The sequence below is a fragment of the Loxodonta africana genome, chromosome 6 (assembly GCF_030014295.1).
Source record: "Loxodonta africana isolate mLoxAfr1 chromosome 6, mLoxAfr1.hap2, whole genome shotgun sequence".
Lineage (NCBI taxonomy): Eukaryota > Metazoa > Chordata > Mammalia > Proboscidea > Elephantidae > Loxodonta > Loxodonta africana.
In genome coordinates, this window is record NC_087347.1 from 43,360,394 (window position 1) to 43,387,393 (window position 27,000).

Here is a 27,000-nt window from a genome sequence, read left to right on the forward strand (position 1 = left end):
TAGCAGCTATAGCTCATAACTACTACACTACCAAGGTTTTCCACAAGGGGAAAGGAGAATAAAAATCAACAGCCCAGGACTGATTCCTATGAGGCAGAAGTCAGGCACACCTCCTCCCTCCAAACTTTCTACCAATTCTGACAGCAATTGTCCCTCCCACAGTAATCTCTACTTCTCTACCAGGTTTGATGATTTGTTACAATGGCCACACAAAAATCACAGACCATACTTAGAGTTATGGGGCTTATTAGGGAAGTAATAGGTTATGATTCAGTTTCAGGAATGCTCACAATATAATTCTTTAATCAGACAGTCTCTTCTCAGCAGTGCCCACAGGCACGCCTCTTTTTGGCCCTTGGCCCTCGGCCTGGCCTCTGCCCTGCTCGGGCAAGTGTTACAAAGCTCTTTCAGCTCTGCCAATAAGTACCCAGAGGAACCCTACTCTGCCAGTAAGCCTCGGCCCGAAGGCATTCAGTTCCAGCTCCGTGGGTCTGCAAACCTAGCTCCGTCTAGTACCTGGATGCACCCTACTACTCCACCAGCAAGTCTCCTACCCAAAGGCACTCAGCTTTCTTATTTCCTGGACCCGAAGGATGCAATCTGCTCCTGGCTCTTCTTTCTTGGTGGTGTTGAGAGTCTCCCTTCCACCCTAGCAGGATGGCAAAACTGACCAATCTCCTCATTAGAGTTTAAAATGCCTTATTTGCATGGTCCCTCCCCCTCCAAGGGTGCCATTCACCTTATTTACATTATTAGCAAGCTATCCAATCCCCTTGGTGGTCCACAAGCACCTCATTTGATTGGAGTTACAAAACCATGGAGAGAAAGCCCATGTAAAAGTTATCTATCACAGCAAAGGGGAACACAATTCAATCCGTAACATTTCACCCCTTGGTCCCCAGAAATTTATGTCCTTCCCACATGTAAAACACATTCACTCCATCATATCACCCCAAAAGTCTCAAATCCACTCCAAGTCCAAAATTTCATCTTCTGAATCATCTAAATCAAATATGGGTGAGACTTTAGGAGTATTTCATCCTAGGGCAAAATTTCTTTTCATCTGTGAACTGTGAAACTACAACTTATCTGTTTCCCAAGTACAATGGAGGAACAGGCACAAGGTAGACATTACAAGAGGAGAAACTGGGATAACAGGCACCCAGCAAGTCCAAAACCCAACAGAAATTTTTACATTAGTTCTTAAGGCTTGAAAATAATCCTCTGTTCTTTGGGACCATCTGGGCAACAGCCCCACCCTCCATACTCTGGGTGTTGGCTATGCTCTCTGGATTCTGGGTGGAAGCCCCCTCTGCCCTGGGCTTCAGCTCCACCTTCCATGTGCTCTGGGATGGCACCCCTGCCCCCTCGGCTTTGGGAGGACCCATTCTCCTAGTCCATCTGAGTGGCAATGCCACCCCCTTGGCCATGGAAACCCCATTCTGTCCCTTGGGCATGGCAGCCCCACCCCCTCAGCTTTGGGCAGTGGCCCTATCCTCCTGGAACACCTTAACAGCAGCCCCACACTCCAGAACCGAGTTGGCAAAGATCCTACTCTTTGAAATTTATGAGGCTGGGGCCCTACCCTTTGAAATCCAGGAGACTGCAGCCCCACCCTTTGAAACTGGGAAAACCCTGCTTCCCATGATCCTTCCAACAGTTCAGCTGATCTCCGAGCTGCTCCAAGGATGGTTCTTTTCATTTCTTGGAGGACAACAGATGTAGCTCCTTTGTCCTATTTCCTGCTCTTAGAATTCCAAGAGGCAGACCGCATTCTCCCCTTTCATTCTCTCTGCCCCCTTTAGTATATAAGCTGCTGGGTTTTCCCTTGTGGCAGCTGGTTAGATCCATCAGTCACAGGCTTCATCTCTTCTAGAACACATGTCCTTAGTTTGTACAACAGAATTGTCCAAATCTTTAAGCTGTTTTCCTTTTGCACAGTTCATTTTTAAGTCCACCTTTTTTCTCTCACATTTCATTATAAGCAGCAAGGAGAAACCACATGGCCCCTTTAAGACCTTGCTTAGACACCTCCTTAGCCAGATATCCAAGTTCATCACTTACAGGTTCCACCTTCTACTGAACATTTGAACATAATCCAGACAAGTTCTTTGCCACTGCATAAAAAGCATCACCTCTGTTGTCCAATCACATGTTCACCATTTTCTTTTAGAGCCTCTTTAGAAGCACATTTAATATCCACGTTTCTAGCAACATCCTGTTGCTGGTGCCATATGTATTCTCTAAGTCGATAGAGACTTTCTCTATGGCTCTCCTCACTTCCTTCTGAGCCCTCACCAGAACTGCATTTGACGTCCATAATTCTACCAACAGTCTCTTCATGGCAATCTGGGCTTTTACTATTAAGCACCTTAAAACTCTTCCAGCTTCTACCCATTACCCAATTCTAAAACCACTTCCACAATTTAGGTACCTGTTAGAGCAGCACCCTCCCTTCTTAGTACCAAATGTCTTAGGAAATGGCTCATGCAGTTGTGGAGGCTGGCAAGTCCCAAATCTGTAGGTTAGACATCAGGCTGGAGGCTTCTCTTGACTCATATGGTAGCAGGGGCTGACAAACCCAAAATTAGCAGTCAGATGGCAGGCTGCTGGCTCGTGTCTCAAGAACCAAAGGTCAGAGGACAATGAATTGGATACAGGATCCAAAGAGGGTGAGGTTTGCCAGAACATTTATATATATTACATGCAGGCTACGCCCCTAAGGAAACTCCCCTTTCAAATGATTGGCTGCTCACATCAGATCACAAAATGGAGAATGATTACATAATATCTGCCAAACCACTGAGAATCACAGCCTAGCCAAGTTAACACACAACCTTAACCTTCACACCAAGAGACTTGAAAACAGCAATGCGAAGATATATATGTACCACTGTTCATTGCAGCACTATTCAAAACAGCCGAAAGGTGGAAACAACTCAAACATCCATCAACAGAGGAATGGATAAGCAAAATGTGGCCTATACATACAATGGGCGATTACTCATCAATAAAGAGAAATGAAGTCCTGACACATGCCACAACATGGATAAACCTTGAAAGCATTATGTTGAGTGAAATAAGTCAATCACAAAAGGACATATATTGTATGATCTCACTAATATGAGGTACCTAGAATAAGACATAGAAATCAGAGTTTAACTGTGGTTAACAGGGAATGGAGGGATGAGGTCATGGGGGAAATCACTATCTAGAAAGCACTGAGTTTTTGTTTATGGTGATGGAAAATTTGACAAAGGATGTTGGTGATGGTTGCACAACACAACTGATGTAATTGATCTCACTGAACGGTATACATGAAAAATGTTGAACTGACAAATGTTGTATTACCTACATTTTTAAAACAATAAAAATCAATCATTTCATAGAAGAAGCACTAGGACCCAGTGCAATGTTGAAGACAGAGAGAAACAAAAGCCAATAATACATATGACAACACAAACATATATTTACATTTCATACAGATTAAAGAAAAGATTATTCCCTAAAACATCAGGAATAGCTACACCAGGGCAGTGGAGTTATAGGTGATATTTTTTTCTTTTGGATTAGTTTTTCTACAAAGAGCCTGAGGAAAGAAACTATGTCTTATCTTCTACTGCCACTGCCTACCACAGAGCCTAGAACACACACATCTTTGCTCGTCAAGGCTGGCCATTCTGTGTAAGACCCTAGACGGAATCTCTACCACTTTGTGAACATGGCAAACTATTTAACCCTGAGAGCTTCCTTACCTATAAAATGAGGAAAATTGTACTTTAAAAAGTTGTGAGACCACAATGAGATATGACTTCACACTAACTAGAATGGCTATTATCAGAAAAACGGAAACAAGTGTTCACAAGGATGTGGAGACATTGGAACCTTCGTGCACTGCTGGTGGGAATGTAAAATGATGCAACCCTATGGAAATCAGCTTGGTAGTTCCCTGAAAAGTAAAACATAGAATTACCATATGACTCAGCAATTCCACTCCTAGGTATATTCCCCCAAAGACTTGAAAGTAAGAGCTCAAACAGATACTAGCACACCAATGTTCACTGTACCACTATTCACAAAAGCCAAAAAGTGGAAACAGCTCAAGTGTCCATCAATAGATGAATGGATAAACAATGTGGTATATTCATATGGAATATTATTCAGCTGTAAAGTGAAATGAAATTCTCATACAATGCTATGACATGAATGAAGCTTGAAAAAATGCTGAGTGAAATAAGTAGGCACAAAAGGGCAAATATTGTATGATCCCACTTATATGGAGTATCTAGAATAGGCAAATGCATACAGACCAAAGTTTATTAGTGGTTACCAGGGCCTGCCTGGAGGCGGAAAGGGAGGAGAATGGAATCAAGAGTTATTGCTGAAGGGCCACTGAGTTTCTGTCTGAGGTGATGAAAACTTTTGGAAATGGATAGTGGTGATGGTAGCTCAACATGGTGAGTGTAATTAATGTCACTGAATTGTACATGTTAAAATGGTTAAAATGGCGAACTTTTGTATTTGACAATAAATTTTTTTTAAAAATAAGTAAAAAGTTGTATTATATGAGATAATATTTATAAACTTCCTGATCCAGTACTGACACAAATTAAGTGGTTAATAAAAACTAATTCCCTATGGAATACAAACAATAGACCCATACATGAATGCTAAATTTCTTGAAGTTGATAACTTACTGTGGCTATGTACAAGACTATCCCTCTGGAATAAATGCTTAATGTATTTAGGGGTAAAAGCCTATGATGTATGCAACTCACCCTGAAAAGTTTCAGAACACAAATACCCATGAGAGGCAGATATTCAAAAACAGTATTCAAAACATATATGAGTACCATATCGGATCTGATCTTTATTTCTAAAGTGTTCGTTTTAATACAAATTAAGTGCTTAACTTTAGATTTCCTTCCTTTAAATCTCTACCTTAATGCTGCAAAGCCAGTAACTTCCCTGCTTCCCACAAACCCCATCAGCAACCTAGCACTGGCTCATCCTGTGGCAGACTGGTGATATCAGGATGGGACCAGAAGAGGAAGGCAAACTCCAAAGTCTAATGTTCCATACCATTCTTCTCCTAATAACTTGCATCCTCCACCCCAATCCTAACTTCCAGGTGCTCACTTTGCTATTTTTAACTTCAGTGAAATAATGCTCAAGAGCATCACTGAAACTGTCTACAGCACATATCTTAGTTATCTAGTGCTGTTGTATCAGAAATACCACAAGTGGGTGGTCTTAACAAACAGAAGTTTATTTTCTCACAGTTAGGAGGCCAGAAGTCTAAATTCAGGGCACCGGCTCTAGAGAAGACTTTCTCTCTCTATTGGCTCTAGGGGAATGTCCTTGTCTCTTTTCAGCTTCTACTTCTTGGTTCCCTGGAGATCTCACGTGGCATAGCATCTAGTTCCTCCCAACTGTGCTTACTGGCTGCTTGCTTAATCTGCTCTTTTAAATCTCAAAAAGCAAATCCACTGCCATTGAGTTGATTCCAACTCATAGTGACCCTAGAGGACAGAGTAAACTGGCCAACAGGATTTCCAAACCTGTAAATCTTTACAGAAGCAGACTGCCACATCTTTCTCACTAGGAGCCAATGGTGGGTCCACACTGCCGACCTTTTGGTTCACAGCCAAAGGCTTTAACCACTGTGCCACCAGAGCTCCCTCACAAAGTCTTTTAAAACTCTCAAATTTGATATATACTTGCTTCAGGGATAAGATGGTGGGACAGTGAAGAAGCTAAGACCACCTTTTGGTCCTTGATGGGTCAAGGAAGAAAAGAAATCTTTCTTAAGATAGAAACAGAAATAGAGAAGGAAATAATGAGGTGACAGGGAACTGATCCAGGCTAAAAAAGCTAGGGGGTTAAAAGAAACTTCCGGCTCCCTAGTCTGTAGCGGGTGAGCGTATTGGAACATTTCTGTCATGCAGCCATACAGCCTGTGCCTGAATTCTTCTTGTGTCAGGAAATAATGAGGTGATGGGGAACTTAGGTGAAAACTAAGAAAGATCTCAGGAGTTATTAACACATATACTACAATCTTTTTTTTTTTACTGAGTGAAAAGGTATTCAGTTCTAAATTTAATTTCCTCTTATAACTGTCAGAAAACAACATATATAACAGCTTGCATTAGATGCCATTTTCACGCTAGTTCCAGCTATGCATTTGCTTTATAGCTGCTACGTTATAGGAAACCATAAGAAAGAAACAATCTGTCAAGGTTTTTGGAAATTGTTAATCTTGGATTTTAGAACCATCAAAATCTGTTAGTAAGCTTGCTTAAGTGCAGACAGCTTAAGTTTTCTGACTTTATAATGAGAAATGCACAAACACAGGACCTGCCAGAGTAATAACTAACTCTGTACTTCTGGTTTGCTGATGCCTTTTAGTGTCTTTCAAGGTTGCTAAAAAAGTCACACCCTACACATTTAATAAGTTTTTCTCAGATATACAAAGCAGCAAGTATTTATCAATTGTTCAGTATCCTGAAAAGAAGTAAAGGGAGGGAGGGAGGGAGGGAGGGAGGGAGGGAGGGAGGGAGGGAGGGAGGAAGGAAGGAAGGAAGGAAGGAAGGAAGGAAGGAAGGAAGGAAGGAAGGAAGGAAGGAAGGAAGGAAGGAAGGAAGGAAGGAAGGAAGGAAGGAAGGAAGGAAGGAAGGGAGCCATTGTTCTAAGACCAACACACCATTTTAAATAAATGAAGCAAAGGTTCAACTATAATTAATTTAACTAGTAAACAGTTACAGGATCAGAAGAAAAACAATCCACCCAAGCTGCTTGGGAAAAGATTTTCTTCACTAAACATATTATTGTTTCAGAAACAGAAGAATAAGCCTTTAATTTCACTCCTAACATAAACTACATTCTAAAAAATAGCAAAAAATGATTGTACTTAAACTTTTATCCTTCATTTCAAGGGCTCTTAAGGAATTTAAGAGATTAAAAATATATATAACCCATTGCTGTCGAGTCAAATCCAACTCATAGTGACCCTACAGGACAGAGTAGAACTGCCCCGTGGGGTTTCCAAGGGGCGCCTGGTAGATTCGAACTACCGACCTTTTGGTTAGCAGCCATAGCTCTTAACCACTATGGCACCAGGGTTTCCAAAATATATATATATATATATTTTTTATATATATATACTTACACACTTTTATATAAAAACTTCATTTTTTCCTATATCTACACAGGTTTCTAGAATAAAATTTGTATTTCTAAATATAAAAACATATATACAAATTTAAGTGGGTTACTAGATTTACTGAGGGCACATCTTTAGACAGCTCTGAAAGTAGAAAAGTTCTCCTTGTGTGTACTGAGGTAAAAGTCGCTCTCTCATAAGATCTGCCCTTTGGAAACATAAAGAACAACACTTCCTGGTTTCTTAGCTTTTGATTCTCCTCAAAGCAAAATGCTTCAGTAAATTGCAGTCAATTAGGTTTTTAATTAGGTAGCTACCCTTTTAAGGCTTTACTTTCCATTTACATTCTCTCTTTCTATATTCCATACACATACACATAGACACACGAGTTTAAAAATAAAGATAAAATTAATAACTGAGAATTAGCCAAAAAAGGACACCAAGGGGTTTGGCCAACACCGAATCTCCCAAGGTCAATCTCCATTATAACTTAAGTGTCTACTTCAAAATGTGGGAATAAGACTGTGGTCATACATAACAGAGTCAGGAAGGTGTTAAAAAGCAAAGATGTTACTTTGAGGACTAAGGTGCACCTGACCCAAGCCATGGTATTTTCAACCTCCTTATATGCATGCAAAAGCTGGACAATGAATAAGGACGACTAAAGAAGAATTGATGCCTTTGAATTATGGTGTTGGCGAAGAGTACTAAATATACCTTGACTGCCAGAAAAACGAACAAATCTGTCTCGGAAGAAATACAGCCAGAATGCTCCTTAGAAGCAAAGATGGCAAGACTTCGTCTCAGGTACTCTAGACATGTCATCAGGAGGGACCAGTCCCTGGAGAAGGACATCATGCTTGGTAAAGCAGAGGGTCAGCGAAAAAGAAGACCCTCAATGAGACAGACTGACACAGTGGCTGCAACAATGGGCTTGAACGGCAATGACTGTGAGGATGGCACAGGAGCAGGGAGTGTTTCATTGTCTTGTACACAGGTTCACTATGAGTTAGAACCAGCTCAATGGTACCTAACAACAACATCATCATCTTAAGGGTTTTTGATTTGAGGTCTCCACATGTCCTTGATTCCTCTTGTCCTGTCACCATCACTTTATTTCTATCCTCCAGCTATCACTGAACTCTTACCTAGTATCCAGCTATTCTAAGCTACAGCTATACTCTGTAATAAAGGTCACAGTAGAAGTACCTATTCTTTTGATTTCTAAATGGAAAAATCTTTAAAAACTCAAGAACAGCAAGCATGTCCAAGAGTAGCAGTGTTTGCAGTGCAAAGTATCAATTTTCATTTTTTAAAGTACAATGTCTCTCATTCCTCACGAGAAAGTTAAGTTTTTTCCAACTCTACCTTACTGTCTCTTTTCTTCCAAACCCTCCCTCCCCTAGACCACTACAACTATAGTATCCCCGGTCCAGATGACGAAATAGAAAAATCCTATGAGAAGGCTTTCTAGATGCTTCCATCCCCAGGCCAGGGATAAATACTCCTTCTAAAGCACTCTGAACTCTCCCTGCCAATGCATCTATTGCACTGTATTATCATTAACCGGTTACTTACATCTATCCAATGAGACTTGATGGCGGAAAGCCCCAATACTTCATTTACCACTGCATGAGTATTATAGTAACAGACATGGGGGAGATATTTAATAAACACCGTATAGATGGATCAAAAGTACACACAGAATGCAACAATGGGTGGAACACGAATACCACTTTCACAGCTATCATGATGTATATATGCCTGGTCTGTGGTTCGTTATTAACATTCAACAAAACAAGTTAAGCAGTCAAGATATTTGGTGTGTCAAGTGTACAAAACTCAAGCTACATGAACTTATTTTCCCAGTTGCTCTATTTACTAGTCCTTATTTTCTCTGCAAAATGATTCTCTAGAATTAAGCAAACACGGATTTCATGAAAGCTCCAACAGTCTTTATTAAGCAAACTCAACTTGCACGGGAAAAAAGGGAATTTGGGATACTTTTTTTTTTTTTATACTAGTAGCGTAGTGGTTAAGTGCTACAGCTGCTAACCAAAAAGTCAGCAGTTTGAATGCACCAGGGGCTCCTTGGAAACCCTGTGGGGCAGTTCTACTGTGTCCTGGAGGGTCGCTATGAGTCAGAATTAACTCAACAGCAATGGGTTTTTTTTTTAATTAACTTTTACTAAGCTTCAAGTGAACATTTACAATTCCAATCAGTCTGTCACACGTAAGTTTACATACATCTTACTCCCTTCTCCCACTTGCTCTCCCCCTGTTGAGTCAGCCCTTTCAGTCTCTCGTTTCGTGCCAATTTTGCCGTCTTCCCTCTCTCTCTATCTTCCCATCCCCCCTTCAGTCAAGAGTTGCCAACACACTCTCCAGTGTCCACCTGATTTAATTACCTCACGCTTCATCAGCATCTCTCTCCCCTCCACTGACCAGTCCCTTTCATGTCTGATGAGTTGTCTTCGGGGATGGTTCCTGTCCTGTGCCAACAGAAGGTTTGGGGAGCACTGCCGCCGGGATTCCTCTAGTCGCAGTCAGACCATTAAGTATAGTCTTTTTATGAGAATTTGGGGTCTGTATCCCACTGATCCCCTGCTCCCTCAGGAGTTCTCTGTTGTGCTCCCTGACAGGGCAGTCATCGATTGTGGCCGGGCACCAACTAGTTCTTCTGGTCTCAGGATGATGTAGGTCTCGGGTTCATGTGGCCCTTTATGTCTCTTGGGTTCTTAGTTGCTGTGTGACCTTGGTGTTCTTCATTTTCCTTTGCTCCAGGTGGGTTGAGACCAATTGATGTATTTTAGATGGCCGCTTGTTAGCATTTAGGACCCCAGACGCCACATTTCAAAGTGGGATGCAGAATGTTTTCATGATAGAATTATTTTGCCAATTGACTTAGAAGTCCCCTCAAACCATGTTCCCCAGACCCCAGCCCCTGGTCCGATGACCTTTGAAGCATTCATTTTATCCCAGAAACTTCTTTGCTTTTAGTCCAGTCCAATTGGGCTGACCTTCCTTGTATTGAGTGTTGTCTTTCCCTTCACCCAAAGCAGTTCTTATCTACTGATTGATCAATAAAAACCCTCTCCCTCCCTCCCTCCCCCCTTTGTAACCACAAAAGTATGTGTTCTTCTCAGTTTTTTCTATTTCTCAAGATCTTATAATAGTGGTCTTATACAATATTTGTCCTTTTGCCTCTGACTAATTTCGCTCAGCATAATGCCTTCCAGATTCCTCCATGTTATGAAATGTTTCAGAGATTCGTCACTGTTCTTTATCGATGCGTAGTATTCCATTGTGTGAATATACCACAATTTATTTACCCATTCATCCGTTGACGGGCACCTTGGTTGCTTCCAGCTTTTTGCTATTGTAAACAGAGCTGCAATAAACATGGGTGTGCATATATCTGTTTGTGTGAAGGCTCTTGTATCTTTAGGGTATATTCCGAGGAGTGGGATTTCTGGGTTGTATGGTAGTTCTATTTCTAACTGTTTAAGATAATGCCAGATGGATTTCCAAAGTGGTTGTACCATTTTACATTCCCACCAGCAGTGTATGAGAGTTCCAATCTCTCCGCAGCCTCTCCAACATTTATTATTGTGTGTTTTTTGGATTAATGCCAGTCTAGTTGGTGTGAGATGGAATCTCATTGTAGTTTTAATTTGCATTTCTCTAATGGCTAATGATTGAGAGCATTTTCTCATGTATCTGTTGGCTGCCTGAATATCTTCTTTAGTGAAATGTGTGTTCATATCCTTTGCCCACTTCTTGATTGGGTTGTTTGTCTTTTTGTGGTTGAGTTTTGACAGAATCATGTAGATTTTAGAGATCAGACGCTGGTCTGAGATGTCATAGCTGAATATTCTTTCCCAGTCTGTAGGTGGTCTTTTTACTCTTTTGGTGAAGTCTTTACATGAGCATAGGTGTTTCATTTTTAGGAGCTCCCAGTTATGTGGTTACTCTTCATCGTTTTTGGTAATGTTTTGTATTCTGTTTCTGCCCTGTATTAGGGCTCCTAGGGTTGTCTCTATTTTTTCTTCCATGATCTTTATCGTTTTAGTCTTTATGTTTAGGTCTTTGATCCACTTGGAGTTAGTTTTTGTGCATGGTGTGAGGTATGGGTCCTGTTTCATTCTTTTGCAAATGGATATCCAGGTATGCCAGCACCATTTGTTAAAAAGACTATCTTTTCCCCAATTAACTGACACTGGGCCTTTGTCAAATATCAGCTGCTCATACATGGATGGATTTATATCTGGGTTCTCAATTCTGTTCCATTGGTCTATGTGCCTGTTGTTGTACCAGTACCAGGCTGTTTTGACTACTGTGGCTGCATAATAGGTTCTGAAATCAGGTAGAGTGAGGCCTCCCACTTTCTTCTTCTTTTTCAGTAATGCTTTGCTTATCCGGGAGTTCTTTCCCTTCCATATGAAATTGGTGATTTGTTTCTCTATCCCCTTAAAATATGACATTGGAATTTGGATCGGAAGTGCGTTATATGTATAGATGGCTTTTGGTAGAATAGACATTTTTACTATGTTAAGTCTTCCTATCCATGAGCAGGGTATGTTTTTCCACTTAAGTATGTCCTTTTGAATTTCTTGTAGTAGAGCTTTGTAGTTTTCTTTGTATAGGTCTTTTACATCCTTGGTAAGATTTATTCCTAAGTATTTTATCTTCTTGGGGGCTTGTGTGAATGGTATTCATTTGGTTATTTCCTCTTCGGTGTTCTTTTTTTTTTTTTTTAAGCTTCAAGTGAACATTTACCATTCCAATCAGTCTGTCACATGTAGGTTTACATACATCTTACTCCCTTCTCCCACTTGCTCTCCCCCTATTGAGTCAGCCCTTACAGTCTCTCGTTTCGTGCCAATTTTGCCATCTTCCCCTCTCTCTCTATCTTCCCATCCCCCCTCCAGTCAAGAGTTGCCTACACACTCTCCCCTGTCTACCTGATTTAATTAGCTCACTCTTCATCAGCATCTCTCTTCCCCCCACTGACCAGTCCTTTTCATGCCTGATGATATGTCTTCGGGGATGGTTCCTGTCCTGTGCCATCAGAAGTTCTGGGGAGCATTGTCTCTGGGATTCCTCTAGTCGCAATCATACCATTAGGTGTGGTCTTTTATTGAGAATTTGGGGTCTGTATCCCATTGGTCTCCTGCTCCCTCAGGAGTTGTCTGTTGTGCTCCCTGACAGGTCAGACATCGATTGTGGCCGGGCACCAACTAGTTCTTCTGGTCTCAGGATAATGTAGGTCTCTGGTTCATGTGGCCCTTTCTGTCTCTTGGGTTCTTAGTTGTGGTGTGACCTTGGTGTTCTTCCTTTGCCTTTGCTCCAGGTGGGCTGAGACCAATTAATGTATTTTAGATGGCCGCTTGTTGGCATTTAGGACCCCAGGCGCCACAATTCAAAGTGGGATGCAGACTGTTTTCATAATAGAATTGTTTTGCCCATTGACTTAGAAGTCCCCTCAAACCAAGTTCCCCAGACCCCAGCCCCTGCTCCGCTGACCTTTGAAGCTTTCATTTTATCCCGGAAACCTCTTTACTTTTAATCCAGTCCAATTAGGCTGACCTTCCTTGTTTTGAGTGTTGTCTTTCCCTTTACCCAAAGCAGTTCTTATCTACTGATTGATCAATAAAAACCCTCTCCCTCCCTCCCTCCCTCCCCCCTTTGTAACCACATAAGTATGTGTTCTTCTCCGTTTTTTCTATTTCTCAAGATCTTATAGTAGTGGTCTTATACAATATTTGTCCTTTTGCAACTGACTCATTTCGCTCAGCATAATGCCTTCCAGATTCCTCCATGTTATGAAATGTTTCAGAGATTCGTCACTGTTCTTTATCGATGCGTAGTATTCCATTGTGTGAATATACCATAATTTATTTACCCATTCGTCCGTTGATGGACATCTTGGTTGCTTCCAGCTTTTTGCTATTGTAAACAGAGCTGCAATAAACATGGGTGTGCATATATCTGTTTGTGTGAAGGCTCTTGTATCTTTAGGGTATATTCCGAGGAGTGGGATTTCTGGGTTGTATGGTAGTTCTATTTCTAACTGTTTAAGATAACGCCAGATGGATTTCCAAAGTGGTTGTACCATTTTACAATCCCACCAGCAGTGTATGAGAGTTCCAATCTCTCCGCAGCCTCTCCAACATTTATTATTGTGTGTTTTTTGGATTAATGCCAGTCTAGTTGGTGTGAGATGGAATCTCATTGTAGTTTTAATTTGCATTTCTCTAATGGCTAATGATTGAGAGCATTTTCTCATGTATCTGTTGGCTGCCTGAATATCTTCTTTAGTGAAATGTGTGTTCATATCCTTTGCCCACTTCTTGATTGGGTTGTTTGTCTTTTTGTGGTTGAGTTTTGACAGAATCATGTAGATTTTAGAGATCAGACGCTGGTCTGAGATGTCATAGCTGAATATTCTTTCCCAGTCTGTGGGTGGTCTTTTTACTCTTTTGGTGAAGTCTTTACATGAGCATAGATGTTTGATTTTTAGGAGCTCCCAGTTATCTGGTTTCTCTTCATCATTTTTGGTAATGTTCTGTATTCTGTTTATGCCCTGTATTAGGGCTCCTAGGGTAGATCCTATCTTTTCTTCCATGATTTTTATCGTTTTAGTCTTTATGTTTAGGTCTTTGATCCACTTGGAGTTAGTTTTTGTGCATGGTGTGAGGTATGGGTCCTGTTTCATTCTTTTGCAAATGGATATCCAGGTATGCCAGCACCATTTGTTAAAAAGACTATTATTTCCCCAATTGACTGACACTGGTCCTTTGTCAAATATCAGCTGCTCATACGTGGATGGATTTCTATCTGGATTCTCAATTCTGTTCCATTGGTCTATGTGCCTGTTGTTGTACCAGTACCAGGCTGTTTTGACTACTGTAGCTATATAATAGGTTCTGAAATCAGGTAGGGTGAGGCCTCCCACTTTCTTCTTCTTTTTCAGTAATGTTTTGCTTATCCGGGGGTTCTTTCCCTTCCATATGAAATTAGTGATTTGTTTCTCTATCCCCTTAAAGTACGACATTGGTATTTGGATTGGAAGTGCGTTATATGTATAAATGGCTTTTGGTAGAATAGACATTTTTACTATGTTAAGTCTTCCTATCCATGAGCAGGGTATGTTTTTCCACTTAAGTATGTCCTTTTGAATTTCTTGTAGCAGAGTTTTATAGTTTTCTTTGTATAGGTCTTTTAAATCCTTGGTAAGATTTATTCCTAAGTATTTTATCTTCTTGGGGGCTACTGTGAATGGTATTGATTTGGTTGTTTCCTCTTCGGTGTTCTTTTTGTTGATGTAGAGGAATCCAAGTGATTTTTGTATGTTTATTTCATATCCTGAGACTCTTCCAAACTCTTCTATTAGTTTCAGTAGTTTTCTGGAGGATTCCTTCGGGTTTTCCATGTATACGGTCATGTCATCTGCAAATAGTGATAGCTTTACTTCCTCCTTACCAATCTGGATACCCTTTATTTCTTTGTCTAGCCTAATTGCCCTGGCTAGGACTTCAAGTACGATGTTGAATAAGGGCGGTGATAAAGGGCATCCTTGTCTGGTTCCCGTTCTCAAGGGAAATGCTTTCAGGTTCTCTCCATTTAGAGTGATATTGGCCGTTGGCTTTGCATATATGCCCTTTATTATGTTGAGGAATTTTCCTTCAATTCCTATTTTGGTTAGAGTTTTTATCATAAATGGGTGTTGAACTTTGTCAAATGCCTTTTCTGCATCTATTGATAAGATCATGTGGTTTTTATCTTTTGTTTTATTTACGTGATGGATTACATTAATGGTTTTTCTGATATTAAACCAGCCTTGCATACCTGGTATAAATCCCACTTGATCAGGGTGAATTATTTTTTTGATGTGTTGTTGGATTCTATTGGCTAGAATTTTGTTGAGGACTTTTGCATCTATGTTCCTGAGGGATATAGGTCTATAATTTTCTTTTTTTGTGATGTCTTTATCTGGTTTTGGTATCAGGGAGATGGTAGCTTCATAGAATGAGTTGGGTAGTATTCCGTCTTTTTCTATGCTTTGAAATACCTTCAGTAGTAGCGGTGTTAAGTCTTCTCTGAAGGTTTGGTAGAACTCTGCAGTGAAGCCGTCCGGGCCAGGGCTTTTTTTGTTGGAAGTTTTTTGATTACCGTTTCAATCTCTTTTTTTGTTATGGGTCTATTTAGTTGTTCTACTTCTGAATGTGTTAGTTTAGGTAGGTAGTGTTTTTCCAAGAATTTATCCATTTCTTCTAGGTTTTCAAATTTGTTAGAGTACAATTTTTCATAGTAATCTGAAATGATTCTTTTGATTTCATTTGGTTCTGTTGTGATGTGGTCCTTCTCGTTTCTTATTCGGGTTATTTGTTTCCTTTCCTGTTTTTCTTTAGTCAGTCTAGCCAATGGTTTATCAATTTTGTTAATTTTTTCAAAGAACCAGCTTTTGGCTTTGTTAATTCTTTCAATTGTTTTTCTGTTCTCTAATTCATTTAGTTCAGCTCTAATTTTTAGTATTTGTTTTCTTCTGGTGCCTGATGGGTTCTTTTGTTGCTCACTTTCTATTTGTTCAAGTTGTAGGGAAAGTTCTCTGATTTTGGCTCTTTCTTCTTTTTGTATGTGTGTATTTATCGATATAAATTGGCCTCTGAGCACTGCTTTTGCTGTGTCCCAGAGGTTTTGATAGGAAGTATTTTCATTCTCGTTGCTTTCTAAGAATTTCCTTATTCCCTCCTTGATGTCTTCTATAACCCAGTCTTTTTTCAGGAGGGTATTGTTCATTTTCCAAGTATTTGATTTCTTTTCCCTAGTTTTTCTGTTATTGACTTCTAGTTTCAATGCCTTGTGGTCTGAGAAGATGCTTTGTAATATTTCGATGTTTCGGACTCTGCAAAGATTTGTTTCATGACCTAATATGTGGTCTATTCTAGAGAATGTTCCATGTGCGCTAGAAAAAAAAGTATATTTTGCAGCAGTTGGGTGGAGAGTTCTGTATAAGTCAATAAGGTCAAGTTGGTTGATTGTTGTAAGTAGGTCTTCCATGTCTTTATTGAGCTTCTTACTGGATGTCCTGTCCTTCTCCGAAAGTGGTGTGTTGAAGTCTCCTACTATAAATGTGGAGGTGTCTATCTCACTTTTCAGTTCTGTTAAAATTTGATTTATGTATCTTGCAGCCCTGTCATTGGGTGCATAAATATTTAATATGGTTATGTCTTCCTGATCAATTGTCCCTTTTATCATTATATAGTGCCCTTTTTTATCCTTTGTGGTAGATTTAAGTCTAAAGTCTATTTTGTCAGAAATTAATATTGCTACTCCTCTTCTTTTTTGCTTATTATTTGCTTGATATATTTTTTTCCATCCTTTGAGTTTTAGTTTGTTTGTGTCTCTAAGGTGTGTCTCTTGTAGGCAGCATATAGATGGATTGTGTTTCTTTATCCAGTCCGTGACTCTCTGTCTCTTTATTGGTGCATTTAGTCCATTTACATTCAGTGTAATTATAGATAAATAAGTTTTTAGTGCTGTCACTTTGATGCCTTTTCATGTGTGTTGTTGGCCATTTCATTTTTCCACATACTTTTTTGTGCTGAGACGTTTTTCTTAGTAGATTGTGAGATCCTCATTTTCATAATGTTTAACTTTATGTTAGTTGAGTCGTTACGTTTTTCTTGACTTTTTTCTTGAGTTATGGAGTTGATATTCCTTTTTGTGGTTACCTTATTATTTACCCCTATTTTTCTAAGTAAAAAACCTAACTTGTATCGTTCTATATCGCCTTGTATCACTCTCCATCTGGCAGTTCAATGCCTCCTATATTTAGTCCCTCTTTTTGATTATTGTGATCTTTTATCTATTGATTTCCATGATTCCCTGTTATGTGTATTATTTTGTTTATTTATTTATTTTTTAGAATTAATCTTAAGTTGTTTGTTTTTGTGCTTTCCCTATTTGAGTTGATATCAGGACGTTCTGTTTTGTGACCTTGTATTGTGCTGGTATCTGATATTATTGGTCATCTGACCAAACAATCTCCTTTAGCATTTCTTGTAGCCTTGGTTTGGTTTTTGCAAATTCTCTAAACTTGTGTTTATCTGTAAATATCTTAATTTCTCCTTCATATTTCAGAGAGAGTTTTGCTGGATATATGATCCTTGGTTGGCAGTTTTTCTCCTTCAGTGCTCTATATACGTCGGCCCATTCCCTTCTTGCCTGCATGGTTTCTGCTGAGTAGTCTGAACTTATTCTTATTGATTCTCCCTTGAAGGAAATCTTTCTTTTCTCCCTGTCTGCTTTTAAATTTTTCTCTTTATCTTTGGTTTTGGCAAGTTTGATGATGATATGTCTTGGTGTTTTTCTTTTTGGATCAATCTTAAATGGGGTTTGATGAGCATCTTGGATAGATATCCTTTCGTCTTTCATGATGTCAGGGAAGTTTTGTGTCAGGAGTTCTTCAACTATTTTCTCTGTGTTTTCTGTCCCCCCTCCGTGTTCTGGGACTCCAATCATTCGCAAGTTATCCTTCTTGATAGAGTTCCACATGATTCTTAGGGTTTCTTCATTTTTTTAATTCTTTTATCTGATTTTTTTCTCAGCTACGTTGGTGTTGATTCCCTGGTCCTCCAGATGTCCCAGTCTACATTCTAATTGCTCGAGTCTGCTCCTCTGACTTCCTATTGCATTGTCTAATTCTGTAATTTTATTGTTAATGTTTTGGATTTCTACATGCTGTCTCTCTATGGATTCTTTCAACTTATTAATTTTTCCACTATGTTCTTGAATAATCTTTTTGAGTTCTTCAACAGTTTTATCAGTGTGTTCCTTGGCTTTTTCTGCAGTTAGCCTAATTTCATTTGTGATGTCTTGAAGCATTCTGTAAATTAGTTTTTTATATTCTGTATCTGATAATTCCAGGATTGTATCTTCATTTGGGAAAGATTTTGATTCTTTTGTTTGGGGGGTTGGAGAAGCGGTCATGGTCTGCTTCTTTATGTGGTTTGATATGGACTGCTGTCTCCGAGCCATCACTGGGAACCTAATTTTTCCAGAAAATCCGCTAAAAAAAAATGCAGTCAGATCCCTATCAGAGTTCTCTCTCTGGCTCACGCTATTCGGATGTTAATGGAGCCGCCTGGGGAGGGTGGGGGAGGGATCAGAGAGCTAGGAGTGTAGCACCTCAGAATATAGCCAGAGTTGTTTGTCTTACTTGGAATGACTCTTATATCTGAGATTTCCGCAGGGCGCATCGCCTATATGTACTGGCTGTGTGGAGATTGCCCCCCGGGGGTTCTGGCCCGCTGGTGTCACGGTCAGATCCTCCGCTGTCAGTCCCACCCCGAAGGTTAAGTCTCCCCTACTGGGACGGTGCACTCCCGTCTCCAAAATCAGTCGCTGCCTCCCGGGGACTCCCCGTCCCTCCAGCCGTGTCGCACGCCGCTCCCGCGAACCGGGTGGGGTGGGGCCCCCCCCCGGGGTCAGCTTAGGAGAGCGGAGCAGGTCCCCACGCCTGAGTCACGGCTGCGCGTCCCGGCTGGGGCGCCGCTCTCCCCATTCCAAGACCAGCCACTGCCTCCTGGGGACTTCTTCCACTGGCTGCTCCGCCCCACCGCCCGCACGAACCGGCTGGGCCTGCGCGCACCGGTTGCGACCCTCCCGGGGTCAATTCAGGGAAATGTAGCTGATCCCCGCGCTCACGCCCCGCCCGCGCCCGCCAAAATCCCGGCGGGACGGCTCCCCATCTGGGACGCTGCTCTCCCCGCTCGAAGACCAGTCACTTCCTCCCGGGGACTTCTCCCTCCGGCGTGCTGCGCCGTTCGCGCGAACTAGGTGGGCGCCTCCCACACGAACGGCTGGCCCCCCCCCCGGGGACAATTCAGAGGAATGTAGTTGGTCCCCGCGCTCACACCCCGCCCACGCCCGCCAAAATCCCGGCGGGACAGCTCTCCGGCTGGGACGCTGCTCTCCCCACTCCAAGACCAGTCACTTCCTCCCAGGGACTTCTCCCTCTGGTGCGCCGTGCCGCGCCACTGGCGCAAAGTGTGTGGGCCTGCCGGCACGAACGACTGGGCCCCCCCCGGGGTCAATTCGGGGAAATGTAGCTGGTCCCCGCGATCGTGCCACGCCCACTCCCCGCCAAACTCCTGGCGGGACGGTTCCCCGGCTGGGAGGCTGCTCTCCCCGCTCCAAGACCAGTCACTGCCTCCCGGGGACTTCTCCCACCGGCTGCACTGCCACTCCACCCACGCCAACCGGCTGGGCTCCCTCCCGGGATGAGTTCGGGGGCTAGGGCTGGGCCCCTTGTCTGTGCCGTCTGCCCCCCTGGGCTCTGCCCCAAATCGGGCTCCGAAGGTCACCTGCCTGGTACGCTGGCTTCTGGCTCTGAAAACAATCGCTGTCTCCCCGTATTTGTTCGTTCTCCATCTCTAAATCTGTGTTTGTTGTTCAGAGTTCGTACATTGTTATGTATGTGATCGATTCACTTGTTTTTCCGAGTCTTTGTTGCAAGAGGGATCCGCGGTAGCGTCCACCTAGTCCGCCATCTTGGCCCCGCCTTGGGTTTTTTTTATACTACTTTAAAATTGCCCTTTTTTTTTTGAGTACTTGCCTTTTTAGTCTCTTAATGGTGTCTTTTTATTAATTTTATTTTATTGCATTTTAGGTGAAAGTTAACAGCACAAATTAATTTCTCATTCAGAAATTTATACACGAAATGTTTTGTGACATTGGTTGCAGTCTTTGCAATGTGTCAGCACTCTTCCCCCTTTCCCTTTCCACTCTGGGTTCTACATGTCCATTTGTCCAGTTTTCCTGCCCCTTAAAATTGCCAATTTTAATGCAAATTTGAAAAATGACTTCACAAATTTCTAAATTCCACCACTTAACTCAGTAAGGATATCCTAACACCTGTTCTACTTGAAGTAAAAATATGGAGTGTGGAAAAGGGAGGAAGAAAAAAAGGCTTATCTCTTAGAAATACAAATTATTTACAGATGAATGAGAGAGGGGAAGGTTGGCAATTCAACAGTAAAAGCATATGGGTCTACAACCTGTTGGGGGAGAAAAGGTTTGGTGTTTAATTAATATCCCAAGTTCAATAGTTATTAATCTATTCAAATTTTTCTTTCTTTTTTGTCAATTTTCTAGTTCTCCAGAACTAAATCCAATTTGTCTAGGTTTTTAAGTATATTAGTGTATATTCATATTTTTTTTAATTAAAATATATATGAAAGAAAGCTACTGGAAACTACAACCAAAGTATAAGTTTATAGGTCAAATTTGACCCATGTATCAATATTTATAGGTCAAATTTGACCCATGTATCATCAATATAGGGTTGCTATGAGTCAGAATTGACTCGACGGCAATGGGGTTTTTTTTTTAATCAATATTTTAGAACAAAAACAGTTTGAAAAAGTACATACCTATACCCCATCCTCTTTTTAAAACAATTCACATATAGTTGCCAATCATCAGAAGCTGTCATCCTATAAAGGCAACTGGCAAAATTTTTCTGTAAATGGGCAAATCGTAAATATTTTTGGCTTTGCAACACAGTCTCCGTTGCAACTACTCAACTGTACTGTTGTAGCACAAAAGGAGCCACAGATAATACATAAATGAGTGCGGTTGTGTTTCAATAAAACATTACTTACAAAAACAGGAGGTAGGCCAGACTGGGCCTGCAGGCCATAGTTTGGTAACTCCAGTCCTACAAAAAAAACTTAGAAGTTAAAGAACTAGGTCTCCTATAGTTTCCCTCCACTTCCCAGGGGCTACCATCTTATTATTGAGATAAAAAAATTGTTGAGATAGAAAACTGAATTCAAGCTCCCCCATTCGTGGGACCTGAAATGAACTTGTTCTCTCCTTGCCAAGGCTGTTACAGTTGCCATCAAGTCAGCTCCAACTTATGGAGATCCCATGTATAACAGAACAAAACTTGCCCATTCCCGTACCATCTTCATGACAGTTGGTGTGTTTGAGTCCACTGTTGCAGTCATCATGTCAATCCACCTTACCGTGGGTTTCCCTTGCCTTCACTGACCCTCCACTTTACCAACATGATGTCCTTCTCCAGTGATCTGTCCCTCTTGATGACATGTCCAAAGTAAGCAAGTCAAAGTCTTGGATAATATTCTGTGATCCATAGGGTTTTCACTGGCTAATTTTTAGAAGTATATCACCAGGCCTTTCCTCCTAGGCTTAACTTAGTTTGGAAGATCTGGTGAAACCATGGTGATTCTGCTGGTATCTGAAATACCAGTGGCATTGCTTCCAGCATTATCGCAACATGCAACCTACCACATTACAGTAAGCTGATAGACAACTGGTGGCCTTGCCAAGTGACCCTAGCCAATTTCAATTCAGTTAAAGAGAAGTGCTCCCTGGATGAGCTATCAAATACAGCTCATAGCAGCTAAAGGCTTTTTCCTACCAAAAGACTTCAGAAGACAGGTATTATTATCCCCAATCTTCAGATGAGGAAACTGAGACTTAGAAAGGATAAGTTACTTGCCAAGGGTCTGGTTCCATAGCCAATGCTTATCATCTCCATATTATTCTGCCTCCGATATACTGAACCGATAAAGATAAAAATGTGGTAAATCAAGATACGCATTTAGCTATGTCTCCTAAAAGTCATATCTCAGGTCACTAAAAGAAAACATCATTTTGTCCATGTAATACTGTTTGTTTTTACAAAGGCTGTGATTTAATATTTAATCTCTGTTTCAAATATATTTTTGAACATTTTTGTCCTAAACAGTTACCTATGAAATAATATATCACCATCACAGGAACAACAAACCCCTTGTCTACATTTCATAGCATCTATGCTCCTACCTGACACTGGTTAATAGCTGCATGGTTGCCATGGAATGGAGACTGTCTTTCTTTATCTCGATGATGCCGACTGCTGTGTTTACTTCTCTGCAACTGTTGACGTAATTTTGCGATCTGAAAAGGGAAAAATAACAAGTACACCAGAATATTTTCCATACTACATTAAAAACACATCCTCATTTCAAAATAATCGGTAAACCTCAGCCTTAGTAAACACACACTTTCAGTCTTAGATCATATCACAAAATCTTAATGATTAAAAATTTATATTATATACGTGCATGTGTGTATATATATGTATTTATCTTTGTTTTTAAAGAGAAAAAGAATTTTGTTCCAATATTGTTCTAAGCCTTCAAGCTTCCCAAGTACTAAACAAATGAAGTTTTTAGCACTTAAAATAAGTTACAGTACAGCTTTCACAAAAAATTAAAAATGATAATGATTACCTCATTGCCCTTACAATGAGAATGAACTTTTATTTAGATTTTTAAATTAAAAAGCTAATCTTCAACAGCTTCAAAAATTAAATAGCATTTAAGCATCAATTCAAGCCATGAAATTTATTCACAGATAAAACAAATGCAATTTCAATAAATATACCATTTATTAGTCCTTGACTGGATTTTTGTTTTATTTCTACATTACATGTAAAATACAAATATGTCATAATTATAGGCATAGAAAAATAGTAGTCACTCAAAGCACAGAGCCATAACCTACTTGGTTATACTGGGTTACTGAATTACAGAAATACTAACATATATGGAAATATTACATGTGAATTTGCTGTTATTGCTACAATTTTACACATCTGATACTTTATATGTAAATAGGTAAGGACTCCCATAACAAAAAAGACAAACGTATAATGTGTACATTTCCCTATTCAAATCTTTATCAAATTAACACAATAACTTTTTCTGTTGCTAGTTATCAAGTTAAAAAGAAAAATCAATGACTAGGCAAATCATCGCTGCCCACACCTTCAAGGAACTAGCCAACAAATATCTAATTTCCACACCCACTTCCTTGGAACCATTTTCCTGACCTCCTTAAGTTGATCTGTACTGCCCCAGGATGCTGAACGCTTGTGAGATCCTTTCTTCTTTTCAGCATACTCTTCGGCCCATGCACTTTCTGTCTGCAATGGAAAAAAGAGGGAAGGGGTATTTTAATAAAATAATCATTTAACAATAATGTACAGCATATTTTTCTATTATAAAATACATTTCCATTACAGAAATAGTAACACCAGCACAAACTGTTTTACTTCGTATGAAAACCAGTTTTCCAATTTCAGGTACCACAACTGGAAATACATCTATAAACTTAATGTGTATCTAATGAAAGAGCGGCCGATGTGGAAATTAGCTCATTTGGAATTAGATCTGTTCTATACAGCCTAAGAACACAGCATTAGATTCAAAGGACAGAAATTATGGGGAGGCAGGTTCCTATGCAACGTAAGAACTTTCTTCAATTGGTGATTTTCTTGGTAAGTCTATTTCAAGAATTTTAACGAACTTGGCTCCATAAGCTTGTGACATCTTCATTCAAGAGCTCTTTCAGGCTTACTCAAGAAAGGCAAAACTACTGAGAAGCAACTGCAGACTTTACACTGAGGTCACTGGGTTAGGATCTGAAAAAAAAAGATTCTAACATTATCCTTTTCTCCTAACATTATACTCTCATTTCAACCAGTACATCAAAGTTTTATTCAAAATAACAAGTGTAACCAAAAAAGTAATTAAAAAAAATGCTGATCCATCTCTTCAGCACTTTTATTATACTTAAGATATAATTTTTTAGTGTTGCTTAAATCTGTTAAGAAAACTCTGGTGGTACAGTGGTTAAGAGCTACAGCTGCCAACCAAAAGGTCAGCTGTTCAAACCCACTAGGCGCTCCTTGGAAACCCTATGGGGCAGTTCTACTCTGTCCTATAGGGGCACTATAAGTCGGAATCAACTCAACAGCAACATCTATTAAACATGCAAAATAATTTTTTTTTTTTTTTTGCTACAGATTCCAGGTTATTCTTCCAAAAAGGAAACAACCTCTAAATAAATTTGCAGATTTATAAACAGCTATCTTAAGGAATGGAAACCCTGGTGGTGTAGTGGTTAAGTGCTACGGCTCTTAACCAAGAGGTCAGCAGTTCAAATCCGCCAGGCGTTCCTTGGAAACTCTACAGGGCAGTTCTACTCTGTCCTATGGGGTCGCTATGAGTCGGAATCGACTAGACAGCAGTGGGTTTTGGGTTTTGGATCTTAAGTAATTTAGCCCTCCAGTTTACCAAATCTTTAATTTGATTAGGTTTTAATCATAGGACATCCTGTAAAGTTTCCAGACCCAGATGACAATTTCAAGCTAAGTCCCAAATTGGAAAAATAAAAGCAATAATCAAAATCAGCCTCTGAGGAAAAAAAAATTAGCCTCTGAAGTGTAGGGGTTCCAAGAGAAAAGAATAATGTAAGATTTTTTAATGCAAAAGATGACTGGTTATGCAAAAAAGAAAACAAGTAAACAAAAGAAAAAAGAAAGAAAACCAAACAACACAGTCACAAATTCAGGACTAAGTCACCTGTAAGGAAAACAGGCCTATAAGGTTAAGGAAGTTGAGAAAAGAATACCCTTTGAATCAGAAGAATCCCAAATAATCCAACCATACATACACTTTTTCTTTCCCTAAATTGATATATGTAATCAGCAAATAGAAAAAGCACCCTCTGGAAAGAAGGCAGTTTAAATTAAATTAATAGAACTGGTAAAAATTACAATCTTTTTGAAGGGCAAACTGGCACATGGTCAGATTAGAATCTTTTAATGAAGATTGTTTGTGGCGAGAGATGGCAGAGGCAGCAGAGGTTGGTGGTGGTGTAGTATTAAGCTGTGTACAAACTCTGAAGCAGGAATAGCAAATCAATCTTGTAGGCAATTAGTTTTGTAGACCATCCCCGATCCACTCACAATGGAATGCTGTAGCACTGTGTTAGAAAGATTCTCAGGCTATCTGAGCTCACAGGGAATGAGTAGTATCTGCCAAAGAAACAGAAAGGAACAAAAAAAAAAAGAGGGGAGAAGAATGGTAACACATTTTTGCTATCTTTGTGTCAAGAAATTATGCTAATAATCATATACAGTAAAATCTTAATCATTCATTCATTCTGATGGCCAAAGTAAATAGTAGAGCAGCAGGTGGGGTAGGAGGGGACATTAACATCTTTAAAAACTTGTTCCCATATTCCTAACTTTTTTGATACTGTCTTTCGCTTTATTTTCCAGAACCGTCCATCCCCATTTCCCACTCCCCTGCCAGGAACTGGAAAGGACCTTCGAGTCTTATATAATTATTTCACAAATGAAAAACCAGGGCTCAGAGAGGCAACATGATCTAACTTGTCAAAGTCTACAGAAACTTTCTGAAAGAACTCATCTATAATATAAGATAAACTGTTTCCACTACACTGTCTGCTAGAAAAGAAAGCAATAATAAAATTCTGGACAGGGGGTAGTAACTGCCTGATACAAGTGCCCCCAGCCTCTTACCAGAGACAGAAACAGCTAATCAGTCATAGCAATCTGTAGCCTAAATCTTTTTCAACATAATTCTCCAGGAAGCCAAGTGAAATTGAGCAAATTGACAGAGGAGATAAAACCTTATGTGTCATCTTTGTTCTAATCTCATAACAATCAGAGGTAATACTTTTTATAGCAAACATTTATTGAATGCTTACTATGTGTCAGACACTGTTCTAAATGCTTTACATGTATTTCCTTGTTTAATCCTCATAATAACCTTGTTATTACGATATCAAAAAAAACCAAACCCAGTGCTGTCGAGTCGATTGCGACCCTATAGGACAGAGTAGAACTGCCCCATAGAGTTTCCAAGGAGCGCCACCTGGCGGATTCAAACTGCCGACCCTTTGGTTAGCAGCTGTAGCACTTAACTACTACGCCACCAGGGTTTCCGTTATTATGATAGGTATTATGTTTTTCCCATTTCACGAAGGGGAAACAGAGACACAGAGGTGTTAAGAAAGTGCCTGAGGATAGTGAGTAGCAGAGCAAGTTCTGCTCCAGAACCTGAGGTCTTAACTATTACAGCTATATTGTAATAAGCACACAGGCAAGGAGAAAAGTAAGGTGGGGAGGCGGGGGGTGCTAACCTCTGTAAAGTTGTCCTCCAGAACAGAAATCATGTGAAACAAACATCCACAGACAGGTAATTCAGAGTTGATAAATAAGAAACTGTACCCTAAACTACAATCATTGCCACAAGAAGTACAACTTAAGTATTTAATCAATATCACATGAAAACACATATGACAACTAAAGTAAGACAGCATTAATACCAGAATCCAGGAATGCTGCTAGTCAATAGCACTGAAGTGTTTACCCAGCTTAGTCGGTACATAACAGGACCCATAAGGAGATGCCCGGCATAACAGGCCTTGGACAAATTAAGACTGGATTTTATTCTAAAACATACTCTGTAACTCAGGTATACGAAGTCTTTCCAAAGGGGAGAGAATTTGTTTCAAACGGAAGTGTTGGGCCTTAATTCTTACTGGTATGTGGGTTAGAAAGGAGTAAAAAACTGTAAGATTTATATGCAGTATATGAATACACACACACCCCAACTCAGTTTTTAAAAGCAAATTAAGACAGCCATCAGTATATAAAAAGATTTTCAACCTCTCTTTAAAAAAAAAAAAAAAAGGCAGATAAAAACAAGATAATTTTTCACCCATCAGATTAACGAAGATTCATCCAATCCTAATATGAAATAGGGTAGGGGCATTAATTTGTGCTCCATGAGCCAAATATTCCCACAAGACTCCGAGTGGGGCCTATCAGAGATGTTTGGCAAAAAAATTGACTTAATTAACTAGCATGCATAAGTTAGAAAAATCTAGTATCTTCCAATAAAGAATCTGAAAACTTCTGATTAGTCATGTTAGTGCTAAATTCA

At 40.1% G+C, this 27,000-nt stretch overlaps 1 protein-coding gene across 1 annotated transcript in view; it reads right to left on the reverse strand.

Moving 5' to 3' along the window:
- The window catches only part of FAM117B (family with sequence similarity 117 member B), a 94,497-nt gene that overhangs the window by 27,035 nt on the left and 40,462 nt on the right, over positions 1-27,000 (reverse strand). The window contains exons 3-4 of the mRNA XM_064286797.1: positions 23,073-23,165; positions 22,022-22,135 (exon numbers count right to left, since the gene is read on the reverse strand). Of these exons, the coding sequence (XP_064142867.1) occupies positions 22,022-22,135; positions 23,073-23,165 (207 nt within the window). The remainder of the gene's footprint in view (positions 1-22,021; positions 22,136-23,072; positions 23,166-27,000) is intronic.